At 40.0% G+C, this 17,283-nt stretch overlaps 2 protein-coding genes and 1 non-coding gene across 3 annotated transcripts; 2 read left to right on the top strand and 1 right to left on the bottom strand.

Moving 5' to 3' along the window:
* Positions 1-4,084: 4,084 nt before the first annotated feature.
* ACRALDRAFT_t251 lies at positions 4,085-4,159 on the top strand. Its single transcript has one exon. It is a non-coding gene; the product is annotated as a tRNA-Val (tRNA).
* Positions 4,160-7,081: 2,922 nt separating this feature from the next.
* Positions 7,082-7,754, top strand: ACRALDRAFT_2044141 (uncharacterized protein; the record flags this gene model as incomplete). The annotated part of the gene is made up of 2 exons (XM_071021406.1): positions 7,082-7,231; positions 7,308-7,754. 2 exons carry the CDS (start codon positions 7,082-7,084, stop codon positions 7,752-7,754), a joined length of 597 nt encoding a protein of 198 aa, XP_070872850.1.
* A 2,089-nt stretch (positions 7,755-9,843) lies between these two features.
* On the bottom strand, positions 9,844-10,284 carry ACRALDRAFT_2022165 (uncharacterized protein; the record flags this gene model as incomplete). Its single annotated transcript, XM_071020086.1, has 3 exons — positions 9,844-9,923; positions 10,119-10,173; positions 10,270-10,284. 3 exons carry the CDS (start codon positions 10,282-10,284, stop codon positions 9,844-9,846), a joined length of 150 nt encoding a protein of 49 aa, XP_070872849.1.
* Positions 10,285-17,283: the final 6,999 nt, after the last annotated feature.

Raw genomic sequence — 17,283 nt, 5'->3', positions numbered from 1 at the left:
CTACGCAGCGATATTATAGCTTATCCACTTAGGATAGGATACCACTTAACGCGTAGCCTGTATAGTTAGTCTCTAATATAGTCTTATAGTCTAGATTCTATAACTATAAAACGGGTTCTATCTAAAAGAGTCGTTTTAGCTCCTTAAAGGCGGCGTCTTTTTCGGCCCCTTACCTAAAAAGCCGATCCTTCTTTATTAGTGCTAAGAGGGGGGCCGTGATACCTATAAAGTTATAGATAAATATCCGGTAATAATTCGCGAATCCCAAGAAACTTTGTACCCCCTTTACTAAGGTAGGGGCTTCCTAATCGCGGATAGCCTTTAACTTCTCGGGGTTATAAGACACTCCCTTATCCACTATAATAATAAAACTTAGGTATATTATTATTATCACGCTAAACTTATACTTAGCCGGGTCTAGGTTTAGGCCGGTATCTATAAGCCTATGTAATACTAGCCGGACCTTCGCTTTATAGTCCTTATAAAATCCGCTAAAATAGATTAGGATATCGTCGATATATACGGTAATAAAGTCGTTAAGGAACTCTTATAAGGTCTAGTTAATATAGCGTTAAAAGGGAGCGGGTACGCCGCTTAGTCCGAAAGGGTATACTAGCTACTTAAAGAGACTAAAGCGTGCTTTAAAGGCTATTTTACTCTTATACCCGGGGGCTATACGGATATTATAGAAGGCGGCGATTATATTAAGCTTTATAAACCACTTAGCGCTAGCTAGGTTATATAGGGTCTTAGTGATTAGGGGAAGGGGGTAGCGATCTTACTAGGTGATCGCGTTTAGGGCTCTATAATTATAGTAAAAGCATAGCCCGCCCCCTAGCTTCTTTACGAATAAGACTAGCACGGTAGCCGCCGAGCTACTAGCTTATATAAATCCCTTATCTATTAGGTCGTTAAGTGTTTTCCGGAGCACTAGTAACTCTTCCCTTAATATACTATAAAGGGGCCCCCACGGTAAGGTCGGCTTAAGTCTATTATAACCTTATTTAGGGTGATTTTATAGTCGATGCCTAGTTAGTAGGGGGGTAAGTCGTTAGCTTTATTAGGCGTAAAGAGGTCGCCGAACTCTTATAGTATATTCGTAAGGATATAGTCCCGAGGGTCTATAGGTTCCTTTTTACGGAGGGCCTTATCGATATCCTATATACTAACGGCCCGGATTAAGGCGTTAAACTCGTCTCTTTCTTTTCCCTTTAATCCCCTTCTTATTTATCGTATCGTGGCCACGAACACCGATCCCGAGACTAGCCTTACCTCGCGGATAGCTTATATATCGGCTAGTTCTTCCTCGCCTACTAGCCGTAGGTTAATATCGGCGACTCTATAGTATAACCTATAATTCTTCGCGTAATACGTGATATTATTATACTCTAGCCACGGTTTTCCTAGGAATATATCCTGGTTTAGTCCTTTTACTATATAAGCGAAGACTCGTTATATATAGCCGCTAATCTTAAGCTTAAACGCGGCGATCCCGGCGCTAATAGCCGGCTTAGATATATCCGAGAATCCTTTTAGTAGTCGTTTTTTCTTATTGACTAATAGTAACTAAAGTCTTTAGGTAAAGCGTTTATTCACGGTAGCATAGCAGTTATAACCCGTATCTATAAGAGTATATATATATCTTCTATTTACTCGCGTTAATATTAGGGCTAAGTCGCCGCTAGCTAGGTATTTAAACGCCTCCTACTCCTACCGCAGGGCGGCTATCGGCTTTAACGCCTGTTTTTATATTAGAGCTATTCCTTTCCCGACTCTTTATTATCTAAACTATCCGAATATATAGCGATATCCCTATCTTCGGCCTAGACCTTCGCTAAGCGGGCGCCCTTAGCCTTTAAGCCCTTATCCCGGGACTATAGTTTATACGGATATATCCCTTTTTCCTATAACTCTAGCACTCTCGGTTATCGTAAGGTCGGTCTATAATCGTATCGGGTCAGACCTAATTAATCCCGCCTATTATAACGTCTTTATTAGCGTCGGTCTCTTAGTTCCGGGTTTAGTTCGGTATATAAGTATTCCGGCTAGGTAGGCGTAGGCCTTTTAGCTTCTAGGTAATACTCTAGACCTTAATAACCTAGCTTATATAGTTATAGGGTAACTTCGCGGTAACTAAGGCGCTATATAGCTTCTAGCTTAGGGCTCCCTCTAGGAAAATAATCTTCGCTAAGTCTACTTACTCGTTATTACTTAATTAGGCGATCTGTTTTTTAAATTTCGGTAGGAATTATAAAAAGGTTTACTCCTTATGTTACCTAAGAGAACGTAGCGCGAGGGCCGCGTAAGGCTATTTGTTCTAGTCCTTATATATACGGTCTAGGTAGGTAAGAAAAAACGACTCTAGGTCGCGGGTACCTCCTAGCCCCCCGGCGGCGTAAAAGGCTAATACTACTTACTAGGCACTCCCTTCTAAGTATAAGTTAATATAGTATTATATTTCGGCTCGGTTATTAAATAAGTGCTTATCTAGCAGGAGCTTATTACGTATCTGCTATAACTAGGTGGCGTACTCTATTTATTTTTTATTAAACTTCGCGGGGTATAGCAGGGGCTTAGTGCGTAGCGGGTATAGTTTGCTTAGTTCCTATAGGACTATAATCTAGGGGGGAGCAGAGGTTGCCGGGGTCGGAGGACCTGCTACCGACTCGGTAGGCGTGTTTATAGGGGCTCCTTCTAAGGGGGGCGCGAGGTTAGGGGTAGGTTACTACGGGGCCTAGATATTCGCGAGACTATTCGTAAGTCGTTAAAGCAGCTCTTATTATTAAGCTATCTATTCCTATAAGGGACCGAGTATTATATTAATAGCTTCGGTAATCCTTCTATCCGTCCACTTAGCTAGCTCGGCGGGGTTTATAGGACCGCCGCCGCCTAATAGCGCGTTTATATCTAACTCTATACTAACGCAGCGCGTAGGGTTCGCTAAATTTTAGCTATATAAGCGGCTAGTTATAGGTTAATCGCACTAAGTAAGGCGGAATAATTATATTAGCTAGAATTAAGGAAAGGAAAGGAAAAGGTCTATAAAGAGGCGCAGAATTTACTAGGTTTATACGAATCCGCGGTAAGGGCAGCGCGAGGTCTAAGCGTCGGTTCTCCGTGCTGATTAGCGGTTCCGGCCTTATACCGGAACTATACTTTTAAGGGGTTAACCCGTAATAGAGGGGGTGATATTATAAGGCGTCGCCTTACGTTCCTCGCTAACCCGGCCCTCGCGGGCCTTATCCACTATACCGAAAATATCCTTGATAGCGGTTATTAAATAGTGCTTAATCCTCTTTTTAGGATTAGCGCTAGAGGCTATAGCCGTAGTAGCTCCTAGAGTAATAGGAGCCCGGTAGGCCGGCTTAAAAATCTCCGGGTACTTAGGGCATTCATATAAGTCCTAGAATAAGCGTAGGGCAGGGCGTAGACGGTTAAGAAGCTACGAAAGTCAGAAAACAGCTACTTAATAATAGCCTAGGAACGAACTTATAATATTATTAACGCTAACATTAACCTTATTAGCCACCTCCTTCTCGGCGATAGCGGCTTAGCGGGCTATAAGGACTATAACCGAGGGGCTATACTTATTAGCTTCTGCGTAGCTTAACTTAATAAAATAAAGCTTACTATAGATAGTATTTATGCCTGCCTAAGAAACACTTCTTATAGCGCTTAGTGATACTATATATAGAGATATACTGGACGAAATTATTATAGCCGGCGATCCAGGCCTTAACGCAGCCCTTATAGGGCGTATTAAATTTCTCTTTAATAAAGTCGGGAGGGGGATAACGGGCGCCTGCTGCCTAGTGTCCGCTTCGCTAACTCCCCCGCGGGGACGCTTATTCTACGAGTCCTTCTTAGTAGTATCTTCGGCCTAACGACCTTAAAGGTATAGAAGTTAAAGAATTATAATAAAAGGAAAGTCCGTGGACTAAAGTTAAGGAAAAGATATTATAGGAAAGGCTTATTAGCTTAAGGTTATAGAGTAATTAAAGTATATTCGCCGACTAAGCGCTATATTTAAACTAAGACTTTAACTTAAGGGATTAAACTATATGCCTTAATATATATATAAGATGCCTCTATAGTATAGTGGCAGTATACCTAGCACACAGTTAAGGTGACCGGGTCGGTTCGAATCCGGCTAGAGGCGTATACAAAAGAGGAACCCCTTTTCCTTTTTTACGCTACTCGGATTCTATTCTGGGGGGCCCTTATCTGCCTTAGCACGTATAATAAGGGTTAAATAGGGGGCCCGTTAGACCCACCTTCCGCCCGGCTTTACTAGTTATTAATAGGTGCTACGGGGGAGTTAGTCGCCCTATTATAGAAAATAAGAAGATAGTACCGTGCTATCCCTAAGCGTATAAGTAAAATACGCGGCGTCCCTTCCACGATACGGAGGCAGCCTTTTACACTATTATATAAGCGTTCTATATAGGCATATAGTCTGCGTTAGCTCCACCTAGAGCCATAGAAAGAGTAAGGGAAGCTTAGGAGCTTTGAACCCTAGGAAGGGTATATATATAAGTCGCCCGAAAGTGGGCCCACAGGGGCTAGCCCTAGGGCACATAGAAGGCGCATAAAACAAACAGAGATAATTATGCGCGCGCTGTTAATTAAGCACGTAATCGGCTTTAAAGCCGTTACGGGCAAAAACGTTATAGGCTTCCTAGTATAGAAGCCTACGAGTTTCGTACTAATAGCGAGTTAGTAACGGGGCCACCACGGTACCCGTAGGAGGTAGTAATCCTAAAAAGAGGAGAGTATAGGAGTTTTTATCTAAGTCTTATACTAGTTTCCTAAGTCTTATACTACGGTTTTCCCTCCTATAGGCATTAGAGAAGGACCGTATAGTCAGAATTCTGACTCCTAGCTACTTAGGTAGGATAAAGATAGCGGAGTAAGAATAATAAATAAATAAATAAATATATAAGATAGGTTCGGATAGGTAGTCCCTGTATAACTATTAGTTTGACTATATACTGCTAGGACTGCGATTATCTTATTATAGTATAGTGGCATCGCTCTTAGGACTAGGAGCTAGTGTATACTTATAAACTGATTTATAATCTCTGTCCCTAAGAGGAGTAGTACTAAAACGCGTATAAGGAGGTATAGTTATGTATTAGCTAACTAATAGAGGCTAATTATATTTATAACTCTTAATAGTCGTTATACCCGTTAGAACGGTTAAGTAAATGATATATTGGGGGTTTTATATAAAGAGTAAAGAGGCGTTATACGATAATTAGAAATATAATAAACTAATAGGTTAGATTAAGAGTTAAATTATTCGCTAAATCTCTAAATTAAGAGTTTAGCTTTACTTATCCTTTTTATAGATAACCAGAGCTTCCCGCCTAAGAACCTCGAGGAATCCCTTTAAAGACACCTCTAGGACCATAATCTATCTTCCGGTAGTCCTCCCTATTATACTATACTAAGTTAGTCCGGATAGTACTAGTCCCGGGGCCGACTCGGCCGTTTATTTCCGAATATAGTAACCCTATCTAATCTTTCTCGTGACTATTAAGTATATTATCTCCTTCTGCTTAGGCTATCGCTGACTTTAATAAATTATGCCTATAATACTAATAGCGCTTAATAAGTAACCTTTAGGCGGCGTTAGTTAGCTTAAGGCATGGCTTTAGGATTCGTAGGATTTTCTTTAGGTCGTTTTTGCTAGTATAGGACTCTACGAGGCTTCGGTCCACGGTTATAGTGATATAATCCAGCACCGCCTTAATCATAGCCTTTTCCTACTTATATTCGTTATAGGCATAGAGCGGTAGCTTATATCTTTAGTCCTAACTACCGTCGTTGCTTTCGGTAGGGGGAATAACGTTTTAGAGGCGTTCCGGGCGTTTATTATTATTAAGATCCGGGTCTATCAGCTCTTTAACCTTATTAGAAAGGGCGACTTCTATTACCTATGAATACTAGTAATACTAGTACTTAGAGGAGGTTAGTATAACTAAAGCTATCGTGATAGCATAGAAGAGTAGCTGATTAGACGGAGTAGGAGAAGGAGAAGAAAAAGCGGGAGGAGGAATTAATAGAGACAGTTAAGGGAGTTAGTGATAATAGGTAGGTGGACAGGCTAGTAGATGACTCTATCCGTAATAGGGCAGGGACTTAAAAAGAAGCTTAATCGTAACGATTAAGAGCTTTAAAAGGAGGGCTTTAACAGAGAGAGGCATAGAGCCTAGAACTATTAGATGGACCGGAAAAAGGCGTATCACCAGAGCGCCGGGCTTATAACTATTAGGATACTAATATCGTATAAAGTATAACTTATATTTATTGCGGACTATAAAAGAGTACGAGTCTATGATATTAAATATATAGACAAAAGAGGGGGAAAAGCACTATAATACATCTATTAGAAGTACGGCCGTATTCGGAGCAGTGTGTGACGTGGCTCTGCGAATATAACCCATCGGGCTTATCGGGCTTTTCGGGGACCTTAGGCACAAATGCCTGACAGATACAGTTGCCCTGAGCCCGGCAGCTATAATAATCCGGATCCGATATCCGGTGGAAGCTTACAGAATCCCTCAGACATTACACGATCCCGAATCATAGTCCCACGGCTCACTTATGGCCGAAAGTCATCTACAATGGACCCATCCATAACACTTTTCACGTTTATGTTGTGAGTTACGTCTAAAGCAGTTCTCTAAGTTTCCATACATGTTTTCTTCTCCAATTTGTATATTGCCTAGATCTGTGCCTCTTTTCACTTCAACTCCAATCCAACCCCTTACCCTTTTCTTCTTTTCTTTCTTTTTTCTTCTTTCTTCCTTCTTCTCTTCTTCTATTTTTCCCTTTCGATCCGGCGCCTCAGCTATGCCCTCAGTGTCTACCGTCTCATGACGTCGACACCTATTGCATAGGGATCTTAGTCCGATTAACGTTCCCATCCCAGAAGGGATTTCTCAGTCACCCTCAGCGGCTTAGTTCTTCATCCATAAGTGGTCATGTAAGTGGCTGACTAGTAGTGCTGGACCACAGAGCAACACGGCCTGATGTCCGGTCCGTCCATCTCCTTGGATCATGGGATAATTTCTCCATGCCTTACATTATGGTACGAGACACTCGACGCCATCGGGGCCAATGGCGGGGATGTTACAGCTTTAAAGACATCATATGCGACGGTGACAGTGGTGATCGGCACAAGAGGAGTGGCGGCCTAAAGATGGGCCATACCTACTACTACTACGTGAGCTGCGAAACAATTCCCCGATTTGCCCTTCTGACTTATATTACGCCGTGGGTATCCTCTAATCCGGGTCCAGTACGAGATTGATGGTACATACGAGACTCACGATCCAGCCCTGCCCTCGACGACGTTTTGCCCTTATTTGCCGGGGCAAACCGTCAACACTCTCGAGGTCCCCATGGAGCGCGTATCACGGAAGCGGAGTGCTTCCCTCAGTTCTATGAGGGGTATCAATTACAAAACTTTGAATCCCCAGGACAAATTCATCGCCCTTCGACCTCAAACCCCCCCTGCGAGTTGTCGCATCCTTCGCTTAGGCACCTCCCCGACGGTGGAGTGTCAATCGCCGTCGCAATCTGGGACCCGTTCGCCGCTATTACGACGTTTTCTTTCTTGGAGATCAAACACCTCATGCAGTGGCCGGTCTCTTTGTGTTACCTCAGTTGGGCGTCCCATTTCCTTCTCAGATGTCGGCGTTGATGGCGGGAGAAGCGTGGAATCATCCCAGGGGGAACGGGACTAGAAGACATGCCCCAAACCAACGCCACACATCCTCGCCGAGGACATGCCGGTCTCCGCATTACCTCTCAGTCATGGAGGACCGTCGGCTATGTGTATGCCGGGGAAACTCGCCGGTTACAGCGATGGCAGAGCAGAGGAATATACCACTTTTGAGGTATCCGAAGGTGGCCCTTGCAGAACATACTTGTTGCCGGCCCTGTGGGCGACATGCTTCACAGACGGGGATATGCCCATATCGGTCAACAAGAGCCAGATGATCGTAACTCCTCTCCATCTACCACTGTTGTACAAGTTCCCAGCGCCATCGCCTGGTTCGTCCTGTTATGCCGGCAATGAGATGTCTCGATTTTCATCATCCACCACTTCGAGCACCGTTCCCGCGGGTGAACCTCGATAGGCAGCTGAGGCGATATCCTCTGCATCTCCCGGAATGAGGATGGAAATGAAGCATTCAAAGATCCGCCGTTACCACGTTATCTAATCCGAGCCATGGCTCCGGACAACTCTCCTTGGCCAGAAATGGCATAGCATTCTCCGGTTACACATCGACTTCCCCATTCAGCAAAGAGGACTGTCAGTCCGGCCGGCAATCCGCAGCTACACCCAGTCCGGCCAGCGCATCAGCATTGGTCTCCAGATCAGAGGCAACCGTGGTACGGGGCAATGCTGGCCTCTCTTCCGGCCCGTCTGACCATGGCATTCATTATCTTAGCAAGCTCAGACTACCTTAGGGGTGATGGTGTGGCGTAGACCGTGAACCTATGTAAATTACCGGTGAGGTATATAGATATGGGTTATAATGGACTACCGGTGGGTTAGAATAGACTATTAGCTAATCAGATAGCTTTATTCTATTAATCGTAGGATTACCCGCAGGGTAGTATAAGGCGCGAACGTGAATAATATTATAGTCGAGGCATACTAGATTAATCCTATTATTAACTTTTACTTATCTAACTCCTATATCTTCTTTAGATTTATTAATCTTTGATTAATACATTTATAAAAGCCAGGGCTTTTTTAGTATATAAATATTATTACTATCTGATTATTTATACGATAGCCGATAATTATCCTAGTAGTAGCGAGCTAACTAACCTCCTTATTACCCTAAGCTAAGGAGCTTGCCTAATAAGCTAGGGCGCTAGTAGTAGCGCTAGCGAAGACGCTAATACTCTAATTACTAGTAATTTATATTAGGTCACGATATTCCGACTAGGGCCTATATATTAGCAGCTATTATAACTGCCTATAACCGTTAATTGAATTTTAACTCTTTAATCCTTTTATTAATCTATTAACATACTAATCCGTTAATCCGTTAATCTAATAAGCTTCGTATAGGAATAAGAGGAAGCAGAGGCTTAGTAGCGTTAGGACAAGGCTATACGTTGATTCGAAGAATAGCAGGCAGTATAATAATAGTAATAATAATTTATTTATTTATTTATGCTTCTTACTCCGCTATCCTTTTACTACCTAGGTAGTCTAGGAGCCAGAATTCTAACTATACGGTCCTTTATGAATACCTATAGGCGGGAAAACCGTAGTATAAGACTTAGAGAACTAGTATAAGACTTAGATTAAAACCTCTATACTCCTCTCTTTTAAGAATTAGTGCTATATACGGGGCTATAGCGGCCCCGGTACTAACTTATTAATTAGTACGAAACTCGCGGCTTTTATACCAGGAAGCCTATAACGTTACCCGTAGCGGCTTTAAAGCCGGCTATATACTATTAACGGGGCGTGTGTAATTATCCTTATTTTATTTTATCCGCCCCGTATACCCTAGGGCTAGCCCCTGCGGGCCCACTATAGGCTAGTATATACGCTTCCTAGGGTATAAAGCTCCTAAGCTTCTCTTACTCTCTTTATAGCTATAGGTAGGGCCACTATAGGCTAGATGCCTTTATAAACGCTTATATAATAGCGTAAGAGGCTACCTCCGTATTATAGAAGTAACGCCGCGTATTTTACTTACGCGCTTAGGGATAACACGGTACTGTCTTCTTATTTTTCTAATAAGTACCACTATTTACAGCCGCCCTGTCTGGTATTTACAGCCCTCTCTATCCTATTTCGGAAGGTTACGCGAGCCCGCGCAGCAGTCTGCATACGCCACTATCTTGGCTGCAGATGTCGCGTACCGGTACGTACACCCCAACCCCTGTTTAATTGTGTGTGGTGTACTTGCGGATCTAAATAGACTAATAGTATCACGATAATAGCGGATCGAGTACAAGTAGATATATTAAAAGAGGGCATTTTCTATATAAGATACAGAGTTTTAGATATACCGAACAAGGGGACTAAGTACCCTATCAGTCTAACTTGTAGCTCCTTAACGCGGTATTAACGTAACTAATATCCTTGTCCTTGCTCTTGTCCTTGCCCTCGTCCTTCTCTTTTTGGGACTGCTCAAGGACCGGACAGTTATTCTAGCTGGCATTTCGCTATTCAAACCTAATATTAACTAGGGATTAGAATCGGATCCAGGATAATATATAACGTACGAATACGTTATGCATTATATTATATGTATATAGGTGCTATTAGTAAAGGTACGCGTCTCGAACCTTTTTGAATTTCCTAAAAGAGTAAACCGCGAAAGTACCTTTAATATAATAAAACAGGGGTTATATAGTATATATTAGGACAAGACTTTCTTACCTAATCTTATCTCTAATGTCCGTAACTATAAATGCACTACTTATAATAATCTTCTATATATAAACCTCTAGGCGATACGAATATATTACGTCTACCTAGAGGTAGAAGAGAGTAGTAGAAAAGGGTGGTGGAAAAGGGTGGTGGAAAAGGGTGGTGGAAAAGGGTGGTGGAAAAGGGTGGTGGAAAAGGGTAAACAAAAAGGGTGGTGGAAAAGGGTGGAAAAGAGTGGTAGAAAAGAGGGCGGAAATTTTTTTCTTATAAGGTCACGTAATCAGTCACGTAATTAGTCACGTAATCAGTCACGTAATCAGTTATATAATTAGTTATATAATTAATAATATAATTAATCACGTAACTAGTTACGTGACTAAGAGCTAATAATATATTATAATACGGTGTATAGGTAGTTACGTAAGTAGTCACGTGACTGGTTACGTAACTGATTACGTGACTGATTACGTGACTGATTACGTGACTAATTACGTAACTGATTATGTGACTGATTATATGACTAATTACGTGACCTTACGAGAAAACTTTTTCCGCCCTCTTTTCCACCACTCTTTTCTACCCTTTTCTACCACCCTTTTCCTTTACCCTTTTCCACCACCCTTTTCCACGAGACTGCATGTAAGCTGATATTACTAAGCGAGGCTAAGCTGATAGTAGGTATAGGCCCTAGTAGGGCCATAGTTAACCTAAGGGTTGCTATAGGGCTAAAATCTGATTAGTTAAAATTATTATAGCCCGCCTTATTAGCCGAGTCGCGTCTCGATACGTCACTTTAATTTATTCCCCTCCTTTTAACACCATGTTCCTAGAGCTTTTATTAATATCACTAACTTTATTAATTAATCTATCGCGATTTTATCGATTACCATCAATATATCGTCAGGAAACCATTAAGAAACGTTTCCCGTAAGCTTCCGCTATTATCTCACTTTATTCCCTTTATTTTTTTTATTAATCCACGTAATCCCACTATTTTTTTTATCGTTATACCTTCTAATTATCGTAAGACTAATACATACTAGTAGTACGTCCGCGGAGAGGATAATAGTTAATGTCCTTATAACCTGCCAGAGTTTAAGATAGATAGAGTAAGTCTATAATCTAGGCGATATTAATAATCTTTACTGATATTCTCTAAAGACTGGCAAGGTCATTATCGCAGCTAGTAAGGTCTACTGCCGGTATATAGAAGAAGCCGGCGAGCTTTGCTTTAATATAAGTCTATTCCTAATTATAAACTGGCTATCAGATACTTATTTTCTTTTTCTTTTTAGCGGGCAAAGTTTTCCTTAATTAGTGCTTTAAAAAGCATATTTTATCGACTTATCATACATAAGCCGCTCCTAGTATATCGGGTTTATTAACTACGCGAGATAATTCTTATACCGCTCGTGAGTGGCTTCTTACCTCGATATTATTATAGTGCTAAAGGTAAATATCTAGAGTATTATCGTTTAATACAGTAACTCGCTTCCGGCAGGGATACCGAATTAAATACGCCTCGAAAGGCAAAGGCGGTCGTAAAGGACCTTACCCTTCGTCCCGTCCCTTGGGATAATAATAGTAATATAAATGGCTATAGAATAATAATAATTTAGAAACGTTTTAGAGACGATTATAGGCTTATTACTAATATCTTTAGTATCTTAGCCTAATATACTTCGAATAAAGCTTAATGTTTTTGGCTAGCAGGCCGGGGATCGTTACTAGCGATACATAGATTAGAACTCCGTGGGTCGCGGTAAGGTTATATTCTTATCTTTAGTTATATTCCTAACTAATAATATATTTCTTTTAGACTGCCCCCCCCCCTTTTACGACTATACTTATAATATTTAGGTCGAATACCGCTATAATAATATAGCTAATAGCGAGAATATATCTAATAAGTCCCGAAAGCTCCGCGATATAATCTAGTAAATCCTGATTAGTTACTATCTAGAGTTTCCCGCTAATCCCCGCCCCCTCCCCCGCTATTATCGGGTTAATCGTGCCCGGGTTTTAGCTACTAGTATAGATAATTCGGCGTCTACTTCGAGCATAGAGTAAAGCGTTATAGAAATCATTTTAGGAACGCTTTGGATAACTTTTAACGATAGTTATAATACTTTGCTTTTTTTATAGCCTTTATAGCTAATTTCTTTTTGTTTTTTTTTCTTAAAAAAAAGAACAGTTAATAAATATCTGATCGACGATGCTTTTCTATACCTCCTTCTATAAGACCCATTAATCTAGGCGCCGTGCACGCTCTAATTCTAGCTCTAGCCTTATCCTTTCCAGGGTAAACTAGTACTCTAACTTAAGTCTCCTCCTCTTAATCCTAGCCTCTAATTCACGATCTTTATAAGCCATTTCTTATCGGCGTTCCTCTATACTAATAGACCTCTCCTCGAAAGATAAAGAGGCTTGCGTGACTTGACTTTAGGTTAAAGTGGCCTGCCTATAAAGACTCTGTGTATTAAGAGGTCTTGATTATCGCTGACTGTGTGAGGCCCTTGGAACCCTACTTAATAATACACTTCTTATACTTTTTGCTGGAGAACTTCGAGTATCCGACTCTATATTATCAGGCATCTATACCCTAAAGTCTTCGGGAGGATCGAGTAGTAACCTAGAATATAAGCGACTCGTAGCTAAATTCAAGGAGTGGCGACTTCGTGACCGTTCACGAATACCCTCCTCTCTATCCTTATCTCTCTCACGCTATTTCCTTTCTAAAATAGAATTTTATTAATTAACTATATTTTAAAGGAAAGTAAATTATATCACTTACTTCTTCGACTTAATAGCTAATTAAGCCGACCCTTAATACTAGTATCCCGCTATAAAGTGGGGATCTAAAGTAAGCGACTCGTAAAATCCCGTAAGATAAGATTCTAGTTATAATCCCGATACCTATTAATTTTAGTAAAAATACTCACTTATTTATTTCCAGAACTCACCTATTAATAACCTCCAGGATTTATATATAGCGCCTAGTCCAGGCATATAAGGCTTAATGCATAACCTTAACTATATTAGTTAAGCTAGGGATTAATGCCTAATCCTCGAAAGAAATATTCGACGCAGCTTAACAGAATCCCGCAGCGATATATAGGAGTCGTTTATAAGATGCCTAGTCACGGTATTCAGGAAACCTCTCTAATAATCAGGTTAGTATTATAAAATAAAGCTCGAGAGTCTCTAAATTATTTCCGAATCGTTTCCTAGTTAAACCTACTAGTAATCGTATTATAAAGATTATTATAATCCTCCTTACTCTAGCATACTAGGAGGCTTATTATAATCGCGTAAAGTGAGCCTTTACCTTTTTCACGATCTCGACCGATAATCGACTTAACTCCGCGCCAGAAATAAACTTTACAGAGTCGAAGGCAGTATAATACTTAAGCTTCCTAGGTCTTATTTAGCCGGTATTTCTGCTAGAGGTATTTTCCGAATCCTTAAATAACCGGCAGTCCTTAATCGAATATCACCCTAAGAAGACCAGTCCTATGGATATATTTCCACTAGACTTATACTACGTATTTATCCTTTAGGATACGGAAGACCTCTCGGAATATATAAAGATATATATCGGTTATCTCGGAGTTTATATAGCACCTTACTAGAGGAAGAACTAGGGTGGATTAGAAATACTTCAGAAACGATTCAGAAACAATTTAATTATATACTTTATTCGGAATTATAGCTATACCAGGCCTAAATAATTTCTTTTTACTTAATACCCTTAACGTGTTTATAGTTGGCGTCCACTATAAACGTCGTTATCTCCGGGAATTTCTATAATTTTGCCTGCTTATAGAAAAAGCAAATCACTATATAGTTATACTCAGATTAGTATAAGTGCTGAATATACTAAAGTCTTTTATTTAGTAAAATATTATAATAATTTATATTAAATTACTTATATATATCCGTTAATTAGCCTTTTTTATCTGCTTTATAGCGAGAGCAATACTCCGGCTACCTTAAGGGAAAAGAATAATCTGTTGCTTACGAATAATATATCGGAGGTAGTTAGTATTAGCAAGACTCGCATAAATATCCATAATTAATTTTCCCTTAAACTCTGAAATAAATTCCTTAAGTTCGTTAGACTTTAGGAAAATGCCTAATATCGTATTTAGCTTATTGATTTTAGCGAGCACTCTTATAATACTATTTATTACCGAAGGTGGTGGTTTTAAAGGCGACGGAGGAGGATAAGAATAAACACTATATAAGGTTATAATAATCTATAGTGTTGTTTCGAAGTCACGTGGGATAAAAAATCGAAAAGTAACACCACACTTTCGTCTTTGAATTTCGGCAGGGCCCCTAACGTGAATTTCATCTATAATATATATTAGTATATAGATAAAGAGAATTATCCAAATCGTTCCTAAAATGTTTCTGAATAATTTCCGAGTACTTTTAGATTTATCATATAAATAACGTGCCATAGGTCTTTCGTTTTCTACGATTTATCGTGAAAAAATAGCACTTCTTATCAGGATTAGATAAGACCCCGTTTATTACTAGATCAAGCGTTTATTTAATAAGGTCAAGGAAGGAGAAGATCTTAGATGGTATAGTAGTAAAGAAATAGCGTGGAGACTGCTCTAATAGTATCCAGCTTCGATAGCGTATATAATGTTATTAGAAATCGGTAAGATGCTTTAATAAATAAGATATTAATAAAATATATATAGTATTTTGGAAGTAAAGACCTACGTGATATATACTAGAGTTCACCTCTAGGGTACACGTGGGTTACTGGTTTAGATAAGCATTATTTCGACTAAACCTGCCGGCGACTACTTAAGCCTATCTATACTAGATTTAGTTATTATCGAGTATTAATATAATATAATCCTCTTACCCTAAGGCTTTTTTTTATAGTGTAAGCTCTTTTACCTCCGACCTCCTATCACTTATTTAATTAAGAAGTTCTGAAGTAACGGAGCTATAGAGGAATTCGAATTCTAGAAGATATTAACACGCCTTGCCCCCCTAGCACGTGTATGTATACCGTATAATAGGGGCGTCTCTAAGTGCAGTACTTATTACTAGAAAGGGAGGGTGTTTTTATGCGATCTTATACTAAATCTAGAAATAAATATTAGTAAAAGTATAATATATATCTAATAAAGTATATAAACTTACGATCTTCTATAGAGTATTCTTCTCTTCCTTAGTTAGAATATCCGCGGGAATAATAATAGCTACCCTATTACTAGAAGTTTAAGGCATCTTAGGGAGTCCTGCTATATATAAGACACGAGAGACTTTAACAGCCCGAGACCCTAGAGCAAGTCTGCTATTTCTTTATATAGCGGCCGAGATTAAGACTATGGTATCTATAACGATAGACCGGATCTATTATATATTAATAAATAGTAATACTATAATACGTATAGTATATATATACCTGCTATACTTAATTCCTCTGGATTATATCTTAGTCTAGCCGGCGACTTGGATAAAGTCTATAGAGGTGCGGTCGTTAGGCTTTATTCTGATAAAACCTTAAATTATGAAAGTCGTCTCCCGTACTCTCTGGTATCGGCAGGTCTTCGCTTTGCTAGATCTCGCTGTCTGGTTAAAATTCCGAATAGAAGGCTATTAGGAGCTAATGCTAATTCGTTTCCGAATCGTTTCCGAGTTATTTCCTGGTCGAACTTCGTATTATTCCCTGCTTTATATCCTTTTCTTTACCCTTTACCCCTCTATTATTTACCCCGCTATTTATTTACATAATGCCTTAAAGGCAAAAAAGTGACTAGTCAGCTAACCTAACACGTATAACCAGACAATAACCCACACCAACCCTTAGGTCAACTATGGCCCCACTAATACCCCACACCTACTATCAGCTCAGCCTCGCTTAGTAATATCAGTTTATCAGAAACCACCTTTTCTACTACTCTTAGACAGGTAAAGGATATCGGGTATTCTAAGATACTTAAAGATAATGAAAATGATCGAAAAATAGCAGTGATTTTATAGTACAGAGCATCAGAGAAAAGTCATAGTGAACAGCGGCAGTCTTAACACCATGAAAATTTGTCGTGATCCAGGGTACGTACCGGTAGGTGATATATGCAGCCAAGATAGTGGCGTATGCAGACTACTACGCGGACTCGCGTAACCTTCCGAAATAGGATAGAGGGGGCTGCAAATACTAGACAGGGCGGCTGCAAATAGTGGTACTCTTTTCTAATAGCAGGGTAACTAACTCCCTTATAGCACCTATTATCGACTAGCGAAGCCGGGCGGAAGGTGGGTCTAATAGGCCCCCTGTTTAACTCTTATCTACGTGCTAAGGCAGATAAAGGCCTAAGAATAGGTTCCGAGTAGCATAAAAAAGAAAAGGGGTTCTTTTTTTATACACGCCGCTAGCCGGATTCGAACCGACCTAGTCACCGATATTATATACTAGGTGCACCACCACTACACTATAAAGGCATAATAATAATAATAATAGGAATAATAATAATAATAATAATAATAACTATAGCCGTAGTATAGGAGAGGAGGAAGTTAAGGGCGCCTACGATGGGTGTATAGTATAAGGGTAAGAGGATACAGGTAAGGTCGTGGTGGAAACCGTTTAGTAGCGAATCGTATATAAACCGATTCCGATACTATAAGTGGATAGTCTAATACTAATAGTGTGATTAAGTAGTTATAATAGGAGTAATAGTAGTAGTAGATAGAGGCAGTTAGTAGTTAATTAATTAATATAAAAATAAGCCTCTTATTGTATATATAATAAGATAATTATAGACTAATCGGTATATAGTCGGACCCATAGCCATGCACGGACTATAGGTCCGAACCTGTCTTGTACGCGCGTTAAG

Source organism: Sodiomyces alcalophilus, assembly GCF_042370955.1.
Source record: "Sodiomyces alcalophilus JCM 7366 unplaced genomic scaffold ACRALscaffold_7, whole genome shotgun sequence".
NCBI lineage: Eukaryota > Fungi > Ascomycota > Sordariomycetes > Glomerellales > Plectosphaerellaceae > Sodiomyces > Sodiomyces alcalophilus.
This window is presented reverse-complemented; position numbering and strand designations above follow the sequence as displayed.